The sequence below is a fragment of the Aulonocara sp. 'chitande type north' Nkhata Bay genome, linkage group LG10, assembly GCF_057382095.1.
Source record: "Aulonocara sp. 'chitande type north' Nkhata Bay isolate Kocher_YH1m ecotype deep benthic linkage group LG10, A_spYH_male_GT1.1, whole genome shotgun sequence".
Taxonomy (NCBI): domain Eukaryota; kingdom Metazoa; phylum Chordata; class Actinopteri; order Cichliformes; family Cichlidae; genus Aulonocara; species Aulonocara sp. 'chitande type north' Nkhata Bay.
This window is the reverse complement of record NC_141353.1, coordinates 8784268-8804836: the sequence shown is the minus strand read 5'-3', so window position 1 is coordinate 8804836 and position 20569 is coordinate 8784268. Positions and strand designations below refer to the sequence as shown.

The window sequence follows — 20569 nt, the reverse complement described above, 5'->3', positions numbered from 1 at the left end:
GTTATTGATACAGAGATGTCTGTCATTTTTATTACATAATGTTCAAGGTTCAAGGTTCTTTATTTGTCACATGCATAGTTATACAAGTATAACACACAGTGAAATGTAGCCTGACACGCTCCTCGACATGTGCAAAAATTTGGGGGGGGGGGGTGTAGAGGGAGAACATCATATATATACATATAGTATATACACTGGGTGAATGTGCAGTAGTAGCAGCAAGCAGGTGAATTCTGTACATTAATAAAAAATAGACATCTGACTATTTTACAGGATAGACAATATAAACATATTTAAAATTAAAGTTAAAATTAACTGTCAGATGCTTCATATTATAGGGATATTATTATGGACATGACAAATTGTAAGACTGTGCAGCATATAATAGGTTTCCTATTTATGGATCATACACAATTGTCTTTTTTGCACGTTTAAGTATTGATTTTAATTTGCAGCGGTTTAGTATTGATACAAATACCTGTGAAGTACTGATTTTTAATCATGACTTTATTGTTTCAATAGTAACCAAGGGTGCAAAAGTGATGGAAAATCAACAGTGATTCAATATCAGCATCTGACATTGTTTCAATATTAACAGTGTTTGAAAATTTGACATTGAATCAATGTCAGCGTTGAACATTGATTCAATATCAAAACCTGACGTTTCAATATTTAAAAAAGGGTGCAAGAGTGGCGTCAGGTCAACGTCAGATTTCAACGTTGCTTCAGTGAAATCCCCTGATGTTGACTAAACATTGTTTCAATGTCTCCTTGCTATCTGGGAAGTCACTTAGATCTCTTCTAAATGTTAATGTTTGGTTTATTTCAGTGTTTGATTTGTTCCTGAGTAAATTGATTTGGCTGACATTAAAGTTATAGACTTTCGAGCGTTTTCCTTATAAAACGCCGTTTTTACCGTTTCTTCCTGCAGTAAATATAAACAACGACAGTATTCAGGAAGAAACAAACATTGCAGATATTTTTATCATAACTCTGGTTTTACGCGGCCGATCAACACAATTTAAAAACTGGTATAAAGTCCACACTTTGTCCGTCAGTTGTTCCGTCTGTCCTGCTCACATCTCCAATGGTTGTTCACGTTGTCATTAACGTGGCTTCACGCCACATCAGCCGCTTTGCTAAAACACCGGTGTCGCACATGAGGACGCTGTCATAGCCTGTCAGCGACGCTGATTAGATGCGTATATACGAATGTGAATCGCATCATTGGCTGGACTGTGGGATAAGGTGCATCGTTCTGATCCCATATGGGAGCAGCCAGTCACTGACTAACACTGCAAAACAGGATCGTTAAAGTATTAATTTTAGGCTACGTCCACACGTAAACGGGTATTTTTGAAAACGCAGATGTTTCTATGCGTTTGCACCTTCCGTCCACACGTAAACGGCGTTTTCGGTCACTGAAAACGGAGATTTTTAAAAACTCCAGCCAGAGTGGATATTTTTGAAAACTCTGTTTTTACATTTACGTGTGGACGAGAAAAACTGAGAAAACGCAGCGTCAAAGGTGTGCACATTTTTTGACGTCACACTGTGCGCCACATTATTGTTTCGGTGAAATGAATTTCTACAATACTGTTAATTCTACTCTCTGCAGTGTTTAAATGCTTACATATACACACAGTTACTGTCCCTCCACACATACGACTCGGTTCTGCTTCTATGCCCCAGCTTTGTTTACTTTTTCCCACCGAGGCTTCTAGACTTCTGATTGGCCAACATTTCTGCACGGTTAGGAATATAGCGCCACCTGCTGCTTTGGCATGTTCATAGCAGCGTTTTCCTTCATTTCTGCCTTTATGTGTGGACGGGATTATTTTTGAAAACGGAAAATCTCTGTTTTCAAAAATACCCGTGTACGTGTGGACCAGAGGCGGAGCCAGACATTTGAAACACCCGGGGCTTAGCCCTAAAGGGTGGTGTGCATGTGGGATTTTTTTTTTTTTTTTTTTTTTGGGGGGGGGGGGGGGGGGGGGGGCGTAGAAATGACTGAAAGATTAATTGGCTCTGTTTTGAGTTTTGTTCAAAGAAGAATGACTTCATATAGGGAAAATATATATCACATGTGCAGGACACCTTAAACTAGTTTTTTAATTAAGCAGCGAGGCAGAACAAAGTCGGGCTGTATCAAGACACGAGGACTAAACCCCGATTCAACCAGACCCAGAACTGATCCAGAATTAAAACAGGACTACAACAGTTCAAAATCAGGACTACTGAGGACTTAACCAAGACAGAACAAGAATCAGAACTAGATGATAGCAGCACTAAAAATCATCATAGACCTGCACTACACTTATTTTTTTAATTCTACCAAAGTACAATATTTAGATTGAGAAAAGTTTATATAATTATTTAGTCTTGTTGTGCAAACAAGCTGCATAACTTAATAAATATAGAATTTGAAAAATAACAAACCTAAAAAGAAACACGAGGTACGAGATACATGAGGACCTGTGATAGGGTGATACTTTTGGCAAACAACCATGTGACTAACAGGTGAGTCTCACCTGCTCTTGTTCCCTCTCTGTGCTGACAATCATCAAATCTACAGTTGAAACCAGATATTTACTCTTCAGATAAAAACACTTTTTTAATTGTAACATCAAATCAGACTAAATGTTTATTTTTTAGATAAATATAAACATATTTGTTAACTTTAAGAGTAAAGAGAGAAACTGTCTGTATTTCTTAATTGTAAATGGCACCAAATTGTATTCAAACTGAGCCACACTTATGGAGCTCCACAGTTCTGTTCCTGCTGTTTTGGTTGATATCTCTTGATGTTCCCATGTCACAGAAACAGCCTCTGTGTTTTGCCTTATATGCATCCACAGCTGTGCCACCAGTTTACTCACATGGACTCTACGAACCAATCAGAAGCTTCTTCAGCTCAGAATGGAATCGTCTGGAGTTTTCTTATTAATTAACAAACTTAGTGTACATGTACTCCTAAATTTGATGAAAGTGATTAAAATAGAAGCTCTGTCTCTCTTTATTCTGACATTTAACTGATTCAAAAGATGTTTCAATATTTATCTAAAACAAAAGTTTACTCTAAATTGATGTTGTACAGTAAAAATGTTTTATGTTTTCTCCCTAAAGTGTAAATATCTGGTTATAAATGTGAATATCCTGCTGTGTACTGAAATCCCTCTTGTTTTGCATAGAAATATACTGAACAACATACAAAGCATAATATATAAAATAACATTTACCTGAGTTTTTCTTTGAAAGAACCCTCTAATGTCCATTCTTATATTTCAGTACATAACTGAAACCGAATTAGTCGGGAGGGTAAGAACTGAAAATATGAAATAAACACACGTAAGCTAAGACTCTCTAAAGAAACAGCTGTTGTTGTTGTTCGGCTTTTCATTTCGCCATTTGTTGATTCACTTGAAGAGCAATAACATAATATTGGTGAAGTGATCAGTTTGATATCAATCTTTCGTGATTCACCGTCATATTTACATTATTTGTACGGTACAAATGATTTGCTTTGGTACCTGGTCAAACTTAAGCTCTCCTTAGTATGGCTGGCTGCGTTTCTCCAACAGCGCACACAGGCAGCAGCTCCCCCCGCCCCCTCGCTCAGTCGCTTAGTGCCTGAGCTCGGATCATACCAATATCAGGGGGGGATTCACGCACAGTCGTAAATTCCCACAGTGTGCACTATGTGCTTCGAATATTGTGTGTACTTTTTGTTTTATACAGTTGTCAGCCAGGCATCTAACTATGAAAAAATTACACTCCAAAAGACCCCGGGCTTCTGACAAAATAACCCGGGCTTAAGCCCAGTAAGCCACCCCCACGCTCCGCCCCTGGTGTGGACGTAGCCTTAATTTCAATTCAGGTGAGATTTTTTTTCTGTGCACAGAGACCGTGCCAGCAGTCCGCAACTGCGCACACGCACAGCTTAGAGGGAACATTGCGTGATGCCTCGCCAGATGTTACGAAGGACTGAGCTTTACTTTCACTATGTCACTTCTGGAAACACGACACCATTAAATAAAAGCATGGACACACGTCACTAAGTATGAATAAAGAGATGAGTCGTGTTATTAGTGCTGTAATGAACGTGAGCAACATCCATGTGATTCACTTTGAAGGAGCTGAGCGAGTTTGGGTCAGTGATGTTTCAGGAAGCAGAGGCCGCTCACAGACCTCACAGCAGTCAGTGGATGTTTCTGTGCACTGCAGAGTAATCGAGTAATCCACGTCTGCTCACAGAGAGGCTCAGAGTCCGGCTGGGGCTCAAACCTGAGCACAGGACCACTTCTATTAGTTTCACCTTCACAAACACAACACGTGAACTGCAGTCGACACAGTTTACTGCCCTAAACGCACTGATGCTGCTGCACAATCACACACAACCAGTGTTTGAATGTGTGGATGACTGAATGTGTAAAGCGCTTTGGGGTCCCTAGGGTAGTAAAGCACTACACAAATACAGGCCGTTTACCATTTACAACCATTAATCTGGAACATAACCTTCAGAGTCAACAGGAAGAAGTTTTATTGCAGCGGGTTGAGCTGTGAGTGTAGCGGCTGCTGATACAAACTGAGCACATCAGCAGCTTCTGGATGAAATGAAAACAGTTATGATGAAGGTGTACACGATGGAGCTCTTTACTTTGAACGCTCCGTCGCTATGAATTATGGGACGGCGTTTCCTCCTCCCCTTCACAAAGGATGCTCCAGTGTCTCCTCTGCTGAAGGACGCACGGAAGCTTTGTGATCCCATTGGTCAGAAACTGTGCAGGTCAACAGGGGGCGCTCTGCTCACTGCTGACGTCACAGTCACGTGACGGTTGAATGAAACATGGTTTAAACTGCTGACAGGAAGTTTACATCAACACTAATGATATATATAACCAACAGGATCCAATCAGAGGAGCTGATCAATAACATCACCAATCAGAATGATCACAGGATCAAACAGCTGTTTAATAATAATAATCACATGATCAGACTGTCAGTTTTTAATCAGGTTAAATAAACATTTTCCTTCTTTGTCTTCATGACGATGATTAATAATAATTAATGATGAAGATCAGTGAAGAACACACTGAATTTCTTTCTCAGAAGGCGTCTCCTCTCTTCTTCTCTGATGGCTCTCTCAGCCTGTCTGAACATCTCGTTGGTGTAGTATCTTCCTCCGTTTCTCTGAACCATGGTGTTGATCTTCTCCAGCAGCTCTCTGACCTGAGAGCGATCTCTGCTTCTGTTGTTAAAAACATGATATCTTCCACCACACTGACGGATGAAGTCATGGAGAGCTGGATTCTGTGTGATAAATTCCTCTATGGTGACTGCATCAGCCTCCAGGTCGTCTCCACGGGTGAACAGGACCATGGTGTAACCTGCTACTTCTTCTCCAAACATCTGCTGAATGATTCTCACTGTTTCTTTTTCTTCTACACTGAATCTGAAAGCCTGGATCACAACCAGGATCACATGAGGACCAGGAGCAGCCAAGGAGACAAATTTAGCGATCTCTCTCTTACTCTCCTCTTGACTTCTATGGGTGTCAAACAGAGGTGGAGTATCAACCACAGCCAGGGTCTGACCGTCAAACAGACCGGTTTCTTTCTCACACTCTGATGTTACTGAGACACAAGATGATGTAGATCTAAAGACTCTTCTTCCTAAGATGGTGTTTCCTGCTGCACTCTTCCCAACTCCTGTTTTCCCCACCAGCAGCATCCTGAGTTCTGCTCCACCTGTAGGAGAAGATCAGACCATCATGAGTGGAAATGTTTCCTGCAGTTTGTCTGCAGCTCACAGCCTGAGTACAAACTGACACTGGTCATGTGACCTCAGCAGCAGCTCTGACATTATCTGTGATGGAGAGCTGCAGCTGCTCTCAGCACTGAGCTGATCTTTGGTCGGCACAGGGAGGTCCAACATAAGGCCCGGGGCCCACAACTGGCCCATCAAAGACTCCACCGGACCCACTGGACATCTTTGAAAATGTAAAGGAGGCCAAACATTTAGCAACTTCCACAGGATTGTATTATTTGACAGCTTCTCTGATACAGACTCCCACACCACCACCAGAGCAGCGTTTCTTTGTAATGTTATGTTGATTAAATGAGTAGTTGAACTTACAGAGAGTGCTGTATGTAGCCCTCAGTGTAAATTCACTTTGACATGCCTGGTGTGGCACCATCAGCTCTCTGACAGAGTGCAAATCCAGCTGTGAGCAGCTGTTTGCCCACACTCAGCACAGACGTGCCCACAGCAGCATCTGTCTCATGGAGGTCAGCTCTTACCTGTGGGGAGGTGTTCCGCCTTCAGCAGCAGCTCTCTCACTTGTTCCCGTCCTTCATCTTTGTTGTTGAACAGGTGAGTTCTCTGTGAAAACCTTTTTACAACATCTGGAAGTGAACTTGTTCTGTTCTGTAAAACATAATCGTCCACTGATGTCTTGAGTTCATCTCCACCCGTGAACAGCAGGTAACATTTCTCCAGCCTGTGAGGCCCGACCGCTCTGCTCGCTGCTTCCACGGCCCTGTGGTCCTCCTCGGTGAACCGACCCACTCTGATCACCAGCAGGAACAGAACAGGTCTGACAGACTGCAGGACACACTGACAGAAGGTCTGGACCTGCTGCTCTGATCCTAATATCTCTGGAGTGTCGATCACTGAGACCTGCTTCCCAAACACAGTTCCCGTTTCCACACAGATGAGTTTGGTCACTGGTCTGAGGGACAGTTTGGACTCAAACGCTGCTCGTCCTAGGATGGTGTTTCCTGAAGAACTTTTACCAACTCCAACTTTTCCCAGGAGGACGATGGAGAGATGATCATCCATGGCTGAACGTCAGAGACCTGCAGGAGAGAGCACAGGTGTGGTGACTGTGGTGGTGCATCACCATATTACTCTGTGCAAGTCTGCCTATATATATGTATATATATATATGTGCTATACCACATAGTACAGATAATAATTAAAGAGGTTTAAATAAAAGTACAAACATACAACAGAAATATGACCTGACATGATCCACACCTACTGGCTGAGGAACTAACAGCGGATACCCATCCAGACTGGCTAACGCAGGGCAGAACGATGCTGATCGTGACGGGTATATCTCCTAGTAGTGGTGCAACGGAAAAGAAGAAAAAAAGTATGTGTATGGTGGCGTGGTCAGTCTGTCAAGTGATAGTTATGGTCAGCGCTAGCGGTCCAAGTGGAGGAGCAGAGGAGTTTGCGGTATTTAAGCAGCCCTTTGCTGCCCGATCCGACCGGGCTGAAGCTATTACAAAAGCTGTTGGGGTGTTAGCTGCAGACGGGAGGTCGTGTGCAAAACAAGCGGTTTAAACTATGATGAACATGCTTGTGCCACGCTATGATATCCCGTTGTGCGTCCACTTTAGTGGTAAGATTGTAGGGCTGGGTATCGTCACTGATTTCTAGAATCGATTAGTTTCCGATTCACAAGGTCCCGAATCGATTCGATTCGATTCGATTTGAATCTGGGAAATTTTGACAGTCAGAAATATAATTCAGATCAGTACATTTACATATTTTTGTATCAATAAAAAGGAAGCTGACACACTCAAGACTTTATCACAGGTGTGAGCGTCACAGCAGAGGCCTTTGTGTCAAAGTAGCTGAAGAGAAAACAGAAAAACATGAAGGAGATTTTCCTGTTCTGGATTTTATAAAAATATTCTGCAGCACATCAAAAACGAAAGAAAACCATTAATCAACACATGAACATCACCTCTGACGCTACAGAGGAACGAGGAACAACGCTTTCAAATCCGGGGACCAGGAGGCATACAGTGCTGCCAGGGCCAACCTGAGAAGAGGCATCAAGACTGCCAAGCAGCAGCACAGGAGGCGTATCGAGGCCAGGTTTGAGAACAACACAAACCCAAGGCAGGTCTGGGAGGGCATCAGGGCTATCACGGACTACAAAAGAAGAACACCATCACCCTCAGCCGACAGTCCTACTCTGGCTGAGGATCTAAATCTCTTTTATGCCCGTTTTGACAGGGAGAACACCGACCCTGTCCTGTCCCCTCTCCCCTCAACCGACCCTGCTCCGGTCCTGAGCACTCATGAGCTGAGGCGTGTGTTCCGGAGCATTAACACCAGGAAGGCGGCCGGGCCGGATGGAGTGCTGGGCCGGGTGCTAAAAGACTGTGCTGCGGACCTGGCGGACGTCTTCACCTCTATATATAACACCTCGTTGTCCTGTTCACTGGTACCATCCTGTTTCAAAGCAGCAACCATCGTTCCCATCCCAAAACAGTCAAATGTCACATGTCTGAACGATTTCAGACCTGTGGCACTCACCCCCATTCCCGCCAAATGCCTGGAGAGACTGGTCATTAAACACATCAGAGCTGCTTTTCCACCATCCCTGGACTCGCACCAGTTTGCATACAGGGAGAACCGGTCAACCGAGGATGCGATCGCCACAGTGCTGCACACATTACTGAAGCACTTGGAACACAGGAACACCTATGCACGGCTCCTCTTTGTAGACTACAGCTCGGCTTTTAATACCATCCGGCCATACAAACTCCGTCCCAAACTCCACCAACTGGGACTTAACTCTTCTCTGTGCAACTGGATTGTGGACTTCCTCACTAACCGTAGACAGAGTGTCAGAGTGGGTAAGAACACCTCTTCCACCCTTGTGGTCAACACCGGTGCCCCTCAGGGGTGTGTTCTGAGCCCTCTGCTATACACTCTCTTCACCCATGACTGTATTTCCTCCTGCGCGTCCAATCTCATTGTTAAGTTTGCAGATGACACTACAGTGCTCGGACTTATATCCAACAATGATGAGACAAACTATAGGACAGAGGTGCAACAACTAGAGTCATGGTGCCACGACAATAACTTGGTCTTAAACACCAAAAAGACCAAGGAGATCATTGTAGATTTCCGGAAGAAGGGTCATAACAACCATCTGCCTCTCTTCATTGGCAGTGAGGCGGTGGAGAGGGTGAGCAGTTTTAAATTCTTGGGGGTAACTGTGACCGAGGACCTGTCCTGGGGCAACCATATCACCTCAGTTGCACGGAAGGCCCAACAGCGCCTCTACTACCTGAGGAGACTGCGGAGCGCACACATTCCCAGATCTCTGATGTTGAACTTCTACAACTGTGCCATCAGCAGCGTTCTGACGTATGGATTTCTAGTGTGGTTCCCCAGCTGCACCAAGGCCGACCAGCAAGCACTCCAGCGGGTGGTGAAAGAAGCTGGCAGAATTATTGGCAGATTGTTCCAAGCATGTATGAGCAGGAAAAGATTTAAGTCATGGCTGAACTGTCCCAGACATCTTCTGTTGCCCAAACTGCTACAAATGGGTGGAGCTCCAGGGCAACGGAAAGCTACGTGACCGTGACCGCTCATTATATCACAGCAGAGTGCGATATAAAGAGCGGTGTGTATCACTGTAGGGTCGACCTTACATTATAAAGCACCTTGAGGCGACTGTTGTTGTGATTTGGCGCTTTATAAATAAAACTGAATTGAGTGGTAGATACAAAGACCGTACTGCCCCATATTGTACCATCATTTGTTTTTTTTATAATTGCGTGGAATGAGTCTAGAGCTGAATGTTTTTAACAGGCAAAAATACTTCAGTAAGTGAAGTAAATGTTACATTTTTGTCTTTTTCCTTTTTTTGCTGATCCGAACATTGATCCGAACCGTGACATTTTTGATTCATTGCACCGCTATCTCCTAGTGACCTCTGATTATAACAACCAAACTGAGTCAACACATGGGTGAGAGCAGACAGAGCAGGACTCTAAGAGCAGCACAGGGTTACAGGAACCTTAATGTTGGATAAATATAGCTCAATAAAAGGATTATAAACATGGTACTAACAAATATGGCACCTGTAAATATGCACCGTAACATAATGTGTGACTGAATAATACTGCTGTTTCTGCAGTATGTACACAACTCATACCACAGTGGAAATACACCATTATTAATATTAACACATACACCATCCCCACCCTTCCAGTGACACCTAGCATCCAGGTAACAGACTGATCAGATACAGACCTCATCAACATTAGAGTGGGAGGAGTTAGTGTGCTGTAGCTGCACTCAGCAAACAGATGTTATCTATATAAACATCTGGCACATCAGTAACCAGTATACACGATTACATCCACGCACTGTGCACACAGCGTTTCACAGGTGTTCTCTTCCTTTAGAGTGACATCAATGAGCTGATGAGGTAAACATCTCCACAGACATGAGTGGGACCTGGACTGGTGGACTCTCCACCATGTGACCCTTTCCAAGCTCCTTAGGCCACGATGACCTGGATGAATGAGAATCTTCAAAGACACTGAGCCTGGTTGTTACTAAGGGTGGGCGACATATAAAAATTGTCGGTCCATTAACCAACGATATATTCGCACAGGCGCAGACTTTTTTTATGGGCGGAGGAATGTGATCATGCACGGACTGATTTGCGCATTTAGTTTTGTCTGGAGGGAATATTTAATCTTTACTTCTTTTCTTGTTTGTTTCAGTAGTAACATAGCTACTCTTTGGATAATTCATTTATTGATTTATTTATTCATTTGAGATGCGCTGAATCGCACAAAAGACGTGTGTGAGATTTTTTTATGTTCACTGGAAGACTCATTTTGATTTTAACTTTTTGTTTAATTTTGTATTTGCTGTTTGGTCTAGTGTGTCAGACAGAAACACTGGAACGGTCTGTAAACACAGTTATAGTGGAAAAGAAGCCAGTTTCTCTCCCCAACATTGTGGTTTTTTGTTTAAATAAACGGTTTTTGTGTTTTTCTGATCACAGGCTGCTGCCGTCCTTTCTTTCTGTTCTGAGTTTGAATCGCTGCTGCATTTGGGCGCACTGTGGGAGGGAGCTGTTAAAACAGCACTATTATTTTCCGTTGACTGCTTCTCTTAGGGTCAACCAACATTAGTACCAAACTTACTCATGGGCGAATAAATAAATAAAGCGATCGGTGAAAGGGTCGGCCTGTTGTCGACATGTTCGTCCACTCGCCCAACCTCAGCTGTTAGTCCACAGTGTTTACGTCCACAAAGAGCCCGTGAATGAAACGTTTCTTCTCTTTTTTAATCTTTGGGGTTACTTCCTGTTCTTTCACCAACTTTACTGAGGTGAACACATATGACTGAAATCTCTGATAACGCGCCCCACGCACTCACACCCAACTTACTGTGAACGCGAGTGTCTGTGGAGGCCTCGCGGAGCCTCGGGCATGCGCAGATGTGTACACCTGAAGACGAACACGATCCTGTCTGTGGGTTCGTCTGCCGAGGCCCTCACTGCCGGTCACACCTGAGCCCTGCTGGTCCCCGTGGTCCCGCTGCACTCACCTGTCCAGGTGAAGCTGCTCACACCGACACGCAGAAACAAAAGCGCACAGACCCGGAAACACATCTGAACTTTTCAGGCCGTTTCCTCCTCTTTGTGGTTCCGTCTTCTTGACTGAAGGGCGAACTGCTGACACCGGAAACAGGAGTGCTCTTCAAAATAAACTTACTAGAGTCGTTAGTATTTCACTAGAAAACATTTTAAATATCTGAACCAGTTTATTTTTTATCCCCGGTTCTAAACGAAGGCCAGTTGTGATATTAACACATCGTGATTCGCCTGAGCTTTAGTTTCCATCACAGCAGATGACTCCGCCCTCTTTTAAGGTTGTGTTACCGATCTGAACCTAGGTGATGTAAAGCTGCTTAGTCCGACAGTGCACCTGAGCAGGTAATTATTCCAGCTGTCCTGGGTTCAGTCATCACTAACAGACAAGAATATGAAGCCTGGATCTTTCCCCAAGAATGAAACTGAACCATCCCGCGGTCCGGACTCCACCGTTTTATTTTGAAGGTGAGACCGGAAAAGGGCGGTTCAGTGGGACCTTCTTACTGAGCGAAGTTTCGAACAAATAACTGATAAACAGGTGAATTTGTGAGAGCAGGTGTGATGGCCTCGGAGGAACAGTCCGGTGAGTGTGTGTGGAAATCATCTTAATTAAAGCCGATCCGATCATTGTTCTCCGTCTGCGCTTCTCAAAGTCATCAAACTGTCCGAACACAGAGGACACTTCATTAATATACACCTGTACGTGTGTGCGGGCGTGCGCGTGCGTGTAGTTTACTGGTTAGTTTTTGGTGAAAAACGCAGTTTGAGCGGGTTTTTCGTGGGTGACGCAGTTTTTAATTTCAGTTACTTTCACTTTCATGTAAAAGATTACTGTGTGTGTGTGTGTGTGTGTGTGCAGGAGCAGCAGGAGGGAGGACGAGGAGAAGCAGTAAACACGAGCCTCCAACAGGTGTGGTCTCTTCAATTTTATGTTCCAGAAGGAACAGGAACCATAAACACGAACGAGCTCTGACTAACACATGATAACTTAAGACCAAAGAAAAGCTGGCAGGTGGATGGTGAAGGATTTAAGCTCAGCATGAGTGTGAGCTGGTCTCAGCTGGTTCTGCAGGCTTGGTTATATTGAAGCTGCTCCTCAACCTTCCGGTTACAAGACGAATATCGTACAGCTCTAGTTGTGCTCCCTCACAGCACCTCCTGTCAGCTCTCAGTCAGAACAGAAAACAGTTTGGTCATGTGATATTTAAAAATCAGCTAATACCGTCCTTTGTAGATCAGCCTGGAATGTCCCGCATATACGATCTGATCTCTGTGTGTCTGTGTTCAGTGTCACTCAGGTTGGTTCTGGTCGGGAAGACTGGAGAAGGAAAGAGCTCCAGTGGAAACACCATCCTGGGAAGAGAGGCCTTCAGAGCTGCGTCCAGTCATTCCTCAGGTATCACACACACATGTGTAGATGCTCACACACACACACACAGTGGACGAGGATGTAACATCCTGGACAGGGAGGAACGCTGGGTTGAGGGCGGAGTCAAGGAGGCCATTTACGTGAAAGACCATCTCTGAATGGAGGAGGGGCCCAAGGGTCCATCTGTCACCATCTTACAATGCTGTGATTGCAGCCGTTCCCCAGCTCTCTGTGAATGGTACTCATGGTTATTGATCAGTGGTTGTTGATCAATGGTCATGAGAATTTGCATATTAATGATCATAATCTGACCTCCCAGCCCATTGTTCCTTCAGTGGTGCTGGTTTCCATCATTGTGTTTATAAGGTTGAAACCTGCAGTCAGCTGAGACTGAAGAAGCCACCTGGATGATGATGAAACGTTTCTCCCACTGAAAACATCCAGATGAACAGAATCTACTATCCAAAACACAAACTTAACAATGTGGTGTTTGCTGTACAGTGCAGTGAGGAATGCTCAGACCTCTACATCGGAGAGACCAAACAGCCACTTCACAAGCGCATGGCACAACACAGAAGAGCCACCTCCACAGGACAAGACTCAGCAGTCCATCTGCATCTAAAGGTCAAAGGTCACTCTTTGAGGATGCCAATGTTCACATTTTGGACAGAGAGGACAGATGGTTTGAAAGAGGAGTGAAAGAAGCCATCTATGTCCACTGTGAGCGACCATCTTTGAACAGAGGCGGGGTTTACGACACCAACTCTCTGCCATCTATAATCCAGTTTTGAGATCCCTCCCCAGACGCCTTAACGCCCACTCACATCCTGGGCCATCTGATCTCAGGAAATCACATGATAAGGTGGGGCCAGATTTCACAATGAACCCACCCGAAACTCTGGCTGATTGGGACCCACACCCAGTTTCACACCTCGGCTCAGGCGATTAGGTAGAGGATCATCAGGGGTCCTTTTGTCCCTCTGTGGGGGGTTACTCCCACTAGGCTTAAATCTGGGACTCTCCACCAGTTCTGGTCAGCTGACCAGCTAGCACCAGTGTTCACGGAGATCTTCAACCTTTCTCTGGCCCAAGCAGTGGTCCCCACATGCTTCAGAGAGTACATCATTGTCCCTGTCCGGAGAAACAACAGCCCGCTTGCCACAATGACTACCGCCCAGTAGCACTGACTCCAATAGTGATGAAGTGTTTTGAAAGACTGATGAGAGATCACATCACTTCTTCACTTTCTGCCACCATTGACCCACTTCAGTTTGACTGGACTACAGTTCAGCATTCAACACAATAATTCCCTCTAAGCTTTTCTTTTCTATTCTATTCTATTCACCAAGTTGACAGATCTAGGACTCAGCTCATCACTGTGTCAGAATCAGAATCAGAATCAGAATGGGTTTATTGCCAGATGTTGAGGTTTACAACATTAGGAAATTGCTGCGGTGCTTCAGTGCAGACAATAAGAATTAAAGTGCTATGTAGAAAGAAAGATATGTGCATGAGATATACATGGGATATATACATGAGAATAAGAATTATGAGTGCTACGTAGAAAGATATATACATGAGTGCAGGTGGTGATCAGTGCCAAACATGAAATGATGCAGTGACACAGCGTAGGGTCATGTGTTAGTGGCGGGAACAGTCATGCGGTTATTGTTCATGTGTCCAACAGCAGAGGGGAAGAAACTGTTCTTGTGGCGAGAGGTTCTGGTGCGAATGGACCGGAGCCTCCTGCCTGAGGGGAGCAGGTCAAACAGACTGTGTCCAGGGTGAGAAGGGTCAGCTGAGATCCGGGCTGCACGCCGCAGAGTCCTGGAGGTGCACAGGTCCTGCAGAGATGGGAGTCTGCAGCCAATCACCTTCTCAGCAGAGCGCACAACACGCTGCAGTCTCTGTTTGTCCCTGATAGTGGCTCCAGCGTACCACACGGTGATGGAGGAGGTGAGGATGGACTCGATGATTGCAGTGTAGAACTGCATCATCGTCCGTGTTGGCAGGTTGAATTTCTTCAGCTGCCTCAGGAAGTACATCCTCTGCTGGGCTTTCTTGATGACGGAGGTGATGGTGGGCTCCCACTTCAGGTCCTGGGTGATGGTGGTACCCAGGAAGCGGAATGAGTCCACAGAGGTGATGGGGGTGTCAGTCAGGATGATGGGGGGGAGTGGGGCTGTGTGCTTCCTGAAGTCCACAATAATCTCCACTGTCTTCTGGGCATTCAGCACCAGGTTGTTGTGGCTGCACCAGGACACCAGACGTTCAACCTCCCTCCTGTAGGCAGACTCGTCCCCGTCCGAGATGAGCCCAATGACGGTGGTGTCATCTGCGAACTTGATTAGCTTGACAGACTGGTGGGTGGAGGTGCAGCAGTTGGTATACAGGGAGAAGAGCAGAGGAGAAAGAACACAGCCCTGAGGGGAGCCGGTGCTGATGGTCCGGGAGTCCGAGACATTCTTTCCCAGCCTCACGTGCTGCTTCCTGTCCGTCAGGAAGTCAGTGATCCACCGGCAGATGGGATCAGGCACATTCATCTGGGAAAGCTTGCCTCGGAGATGGTCTGGAAGGATGGTGTTGAAGGCAGAGCTGAAGTCCACAAACAGGATCCTGGCGTAGGTTCCTGGGGAGTCCAGATGCTGCAGGATGAAGTGTAGGGCCATGTTGATGGCGTCGTCTACAGACCTGTTGGCTCTATATGCAAACTGCAGGGGGTCCAGGAGGGGGGCCGTGAGGGTCCTGAGATGGGAGAGAACTAGGCGCTCAAAAGACTTCATGACCACAGATGTCAGAGCCACGGGTCTGTAGTCATTTAGTCCAGTGATCCTAGGTTTCTTGGGGACAGGGATTATGGTGGAGGACTTGAAGCAGGCAGGCACATGACATGCCTGCAGTGAGGAGTTGAAGATGCCAGAAAACACTGGGGCCAGCTCGTTTGCACAGTGTCTGAGGGTGGCAGGAGACACACCGTCTGGGCCGGGAGCTTTCCGAGCATTCAGACTCTTAAACTGCTTCCTCACATCTGCTTCATGAATATGAAGAGTTGTGGTGGGAGGAGGTGGTGTGAAATCCTCTTTTGTGTGGGGTGAGGAGGGGGGTGTTGTAGGTGAACAGTTTGAAGGTGGTGATGGCTCTATGGAGGGGGGAGAGGTGGGGGAATTAGTGTCCAAAGTGTCTCTATTGTTGGGGTCGTTGGAGGTGTGAAGGCTGCCTGATGGCTCGTCAAAACGACAGTAGAAGTTGTTGAGGGTGTTGGCTAAGAGCAAGTCATCAGTGGAGTGGGGGGTTTTAGGCTTGTAGTTTGTAATATTCCTAAAACCTTTCCACACAGAGGCCGAGTCATTCTCTGAGATCTGCTGCTGCATCTTCTCAGAGTGCTGATGTTTAGCAATGTCCACTTCCTTAGTGAACCTGTACTTGGCCTCTCTGTAGCAGTCCCTGTCTCCGCTTCTGAACGCCTTACTCTTTTCCAGCCACAGCTTTTTGAGTTTAGGAGTAAACCAGGGTTTGTCATTGTTATAACTCACCCTGGTGCATGATGGCACAATGCTGTCCTCACAGAAGTGGATGTAGGAGGTGACAGTGTCCGTAAACTCAGTGTCAGTGGATCCTCAACTTCCTCACAGACAGACCCCAATCAGTGAGGGTGGGAAAACAAGTCTCCCCCTCCATCTCACTCAGCACTGGAGTGCCTCAGGGCTGTGTTTTAAGCCCCCTGCTGTACTCACTGTACACTTATGACTGTGTAGCCACATCCGACACCACCTCCATTGTCAAGTTTGCTGACGACACTGCTGTTGTGGGCCTGATCTCCGACAACATCGAGACGGCCTACCTGGAGGAGATTAGGAACCTGGAGACCTGGTGCCAGGAGAATAAACTCCTCCTAAACATCAGCAAGACTAAGGAGCTGATCGTGGACTTCACTACAAAGCAGGCGAGGAATTACAAACCCCTCATCATCAGTGGCACGCCAGTGGAGAGAGTGGACAGTTTCCAATACCTGGGTGTCCACATCACTCGGGACCTGTCATGGTCCTGTCACATCAACTCCCTGGTTAAGAAAGCCCGGCAGCGTCTCTTCTTCCTCAGAAGACTTAGAGACTTCCATCTGCCACTGAAGGTGCTCAAGAACTTCTACTCCTGCACCATCGAGAGCGTCCTGACGGCAAACATCTGCACCTGGTTTGGGAACAGCACCAAGCAGGACAGACGAGATCTGCAAAGAGTGGTGCGCTCAGCCGAACGCATCATTCAATCAGAGCTCCCTGACCTGCTGTCCATCTACACCAAGCGGTGCAAGATTATGATGGACCTCTCCCATCCCAACAATGGGCTCTTCTCACTGTTGAGGTCTGGGAAGCGCTTCCGCTCCCTTAAGGCCAAAACAGAGGAAATGAGGAGGAGCTTCTTCCCCCAGGCTATTCGGGCCCTGAACCAGGTGTAGGACTGGACTCTCATACATCGCTGCACCAGACACGCTCTGTTTATTTGCACGCTTCTTATAATTTATTTTGTAAATTGTTATTTGCACATCCTATTCTTACTGTAAATTTCTAAGTTAAAATCTGTAAATTTTGTCATAATCTGTAAATCTTTAAATTCTTTACTGTCATTTAATGGTCTGGCATTGCAGAGCAATAAGCATTTCACCACATGTTGTACTGTGTATGATTATGTGTGTGACAAATAAAATTTGAATTTGAACTGAAGAAGCTTCTCGGACCGAAGCCTCTAAAGCAGGGGTGTCAAACTCAAATACACAGTGGGCCAAAATTCAAAACTGGAACAAAGTCGCGGGCTAACGTTAATATTTATTGAAAAAAAAAAACTTCCTCCAGATATAAGAATGAATCTTTTCTTATGGACTCAAACACGTTTTGCTGAAAAACTGAATATGGAACAAGCAAAGCTCAATACTAAACAATATATATATTAGCTGTATAATACCAGTAGGCCAGCTCTGATAGTAATTTGGTATGGCTTCGCGGGCCAAATGTAGTTAGGCTGCTTGACACCTATGCTCTATAATGATTACAGAACCAGGCTGTGTGTTCTCACGTCACTACAGTCCAGAAGTGTTCAGGTTAAAGACCAGCAGAGTCCAGTATGAGACCCATATTTACATTCCAGCCTCTGTTAGGTGATCTCTGCACAGCCTTCTTCATGTTCAGGTGAAGTCTGTGTTCGTGCTTCATGTAAATTCAGTCTAACTGATCTGTTTCCTCCTCAGTGACGGCTGAGTGCTCCAAGCAGCAGGAGAAGCTGTTCCAGAGGACCATCTCTGTGGTGGACACTCCCGGCCTCTTCGACACCACGATGTCTGAAGACGCCGTGAAGAGGGAGATCTCCAAATGCATCAACATGTCGGCCCCGGGGCCCCACGCCATCCTGCTGGTCATCAGGGTGGGACCCTTCTCTGCAGAGGAACGAGACGCCGTGAAGAAGGTGGAGGAGATCTTTGGAGAGGGTGCCTGGAGGTACACCATGATCCTCTTCACCCACGGAGACAAAGTCGAAGAAGACTTTGATGAGTTCATAAAGGAGGAGTCGGGACCTGAGCTGCAGGAGGTCCTGATGAAGGCTGGAAACAGATACCACGTCTTCAACAATCTCAGAGCCAACGACCGTCGCCAAGTCTTGAACCTGCTGGAGAAGGTGGACAAGATGGTGGCCGACAACGGAGGAGAGTCTTACTCCAACTACACCTACCTGCAGGTGGAGGAGATGCTGAAACAGAGAGAGTCAGAGCTCAGAGAGTTCTACGAGAAGAAGCTGAAGGAGGAAGAAGACAAGGTGAAGTCAGAGTACGAGAAGAAGCTGACGGAGGCTCGGGAGGAGAAACAGCAGTTAGAGAAACGACTGTGGTGTGAGCTGGAGGAGGTGAGGAGGTACTATCGGGCTTTAGAGAACGGAGTCCGTCAGGTCGTGGAGCAGATGACCAGAGATGACTGTTTTGATGAAATCCTCACCAAGTTCCACGAGACCTTGAAGCTGAACTGAAGTGATGCTGACTCCCACTCACAGCACTCAACTCTCCACCTGGTTCAGAGGCCGAACACACTAAAGATTTTGGGCGGTGCTGTTCCAGAAGCTTCCATCAGCTTGTGGGGTCATGACTTTGCTGAAGGTGATGTTTTCCAGGAGAGTTTGTGAGATCTTCAGGATTCATGAGCTGGAAATTTGTCCTGGAACTGCTGATGTGTTTGCAGTAGCTGTAAGAAGCACAGGATTACCTGTAGTTTAAATCTGAGTTAATAATGGACTGCCAGCAGGATGGGAGCATGGATCAGAGTGTTGCATACCGACAGATTTCCTTTTGTTCTGTTGCTCACACAGTTAAATAAATGGAGCAAATATACATTCACAGAATGGAATAGATGGTGTTGAAGCTGACTCTGAGCTGCTTATCCTGCTCTTAAATTAACTGAAAATTTGTTTATAGACAAAAGGTGAAGCATGATAGTTTAACCTTCCTCTTTATGATGGAAGTGGGAAATAAACTCTTCTCTAATCAAGAAGTGGAAAGAGTGCCAGATTTCCACATACTCAGTCATCACGTTAACCAAACGTAACTGTAACCATGATTGTTAGCGCACATCAGAATGAAATTTGGTGCATTTCCTCACCATCAGAGTGTATAGTATAATTGATAAATCTAAAGGGATGAGAAAAATCTCACATATGTTCACCTGGGAGTAGAAGACAAATGTGTCTATAAGGGATAAAAAGAGAAACTGTACAGAATATTATAAAAATAAGATTAATAGCTCCAGAAAAATGCTGTGTGAAACCGTTTCAGGTATGAAATTATGAAATTGCTTTGTCCTAAATATACAAAAAATTACATATTAATGGTCATAAACTGACCCCACAGCCCGTTGTTCATTCAGTGGGTCAGGTATTACACAAATGTCCTGTTTGTAAGGTTGGAGACCTGCAGTGTTGAGATGAAATTATTTGAAGTGCTTCAATTCTATGCTTTATATTAACTAAAATGCCATATAACCATATAGTGTAGTATTAAGTGGACATGGCCCTGAAAATAAAGGTATTAGACTACGTGTCCTTGGGGGGTAGAATGGTGCAGACTCTCGCCCACGCCGGCCTGGGAGAAAGTAGATAACGGGACCATCTTCTAGGAGAAAGTTAGTGAAACACTGTTGTTTAGACTAGAGAGGGACCAGCAGGCACCTAGTTTTTGAGAGACAAAGGTTGTTGATTTCTGTGTATCAATGTGCTGCTGGAACTGCCCCAGTGGATTTGATGTGAAAATCCCCACGTACAAGTAATAAAATTAATTGTTTATTCTGAGAAAAACAGGAATGGGGTATTACACTGTTTTATGATGCATTATACTGCTGATTAATAAGAAATGCTGTTTGTGTAGAATCATGCGCTTATTTGTCTGATTAGAAAGAACAAAACATACTGCACAGGAAGCCAAGATCGTAACGTAGGCTCACTGAGAGAAAGAATGTGAAGGCTTAGTTTGGGCCTGAAGCTCTAAGAATGTGAGAAATGGTCAGACACTTGGAGATCTTGCCGGACACCCTCCTGTGCACATCTCCCGTCCGGCCGTTTGTAATGCTCTAAGTGTTTGTATGGAATAAAGAGATTGTTGAGCATTAAACACCGAGTGTTGTTCTTCCTTCAGCCCAAAGATCAAAGAATTGGGATATTTAATAACGTTCAACACATTTCTGTTCTTGTTGTTACTGATGAACATAAAAAGCTGAACTCACTAATGTTTTCTGATTATTTTATTT

The 20569-nt window shown here is 45.3% G+C and overlaps 2 protein-coding genes across 4 annotated transcripts; one reads left to right on the top strand and one right to left on the bottom strand.

Moving 5' to 3' along the window:
• Window positions 1-4950: 4950 nt before the first annotated feature.
• LOC147320159 (GTPase IMAP family member 4-like) lies at window positions 4951-11524 on the bottom strand. Of its 2 annotated transcripts, none has more exons than XM_086308081.1 (3): window positions 11380-11524; window positions 6300-6857; window positions 4951-5747 (listed from the first exon to the last, which is right to left on the bottom strand). In XM_086308081.1, exons 2-3 carry the CDS (start codon window positions 6838-6840, stop codon window positions 5065-5067), a joined length of 1224 nt encoding a protein of 407 aa, XP_086164207.1. In that variant the 5' UTR covers window positions 6841-6857; window positions 11380-11524; the 3' UTR covers window positions 4951-5064. The 2 variants fall into 2 exon arrangements, with proteins under 2 accessions (XP_086164207.1, XP_086164206.1); XM_086308080.1 differs by having other exon boundaries at window positions 11220-11519.
• Window positions 11520-20431, top strand: LOC147320158 (GTPase IMAP family member 9-like). Of its 2 annotated transcripts, none has more exons than XM_086308089.1 (4): window positions 11520-11890; window positions 12285-12335; window positions 12714-12821; window positions 18034-20431. In XM_086308089.1, the coding sequence occupies exons 1-4, from the start codon at window positions 11842-11844 to the stop codon at window positions 18801-18803; spliced, it is 978 nt and encodes a 325-aa protein (XP_086164215.1). In that variant the 5' UTR covers window positions 11520-11841; the 3' UTR covers window positions 18804-20431. The 2 variants fall into 2 exon arrangements, with proteins under 2 accessions (XP_086164215.1, XP_086164216.1); XM_086308090.1 differs by having other exon boundaries at window positions 11890-12008.
• Window positions 20432-20569: the final 138 nt, after the last annotated feature.

Excerpts from the sequence above, each read along its gene's own strand:
- LOC147320159 (XM_086308081.1), bottom strand. The coding sequence starts at position 6,840 with ATGGATGATCATCTCTCCATCGTCCTCCTGGGAAAAGTTGGAGTTGGT. Across the intron at positions 5,748-6,299 it reads GGCGGAACACCTCCCCACAG|GTGGAGCAGAACTCAGGATG; the intron begins GTAAGAGCTGAC and ends CTTCTCCTACAG.
- LOC147320158 (XM_086308089.1), top strand. The coding sequence starts at position 11,842 with ATGAAACTGAACCATCCCGCGGTCCGGACTCCACCGTTTTATTTTGAA. Across the intron at positions 12,336-12,713 it reads TAAACACGAGCCTCCAACAG|TGTCACTCAGGTTGGTTCTG; the intron begins GTGTGGTCTCTT and ends GTCTGTGTTCAG. Across the intron at positions 12,822-18,033 it reads TGCGTCCAGTCATTCCTCAG|TGACGGCTGAGTGCTCCAAG; the intron begins GTATCACACACA and ends TTTCCTCCTCAG.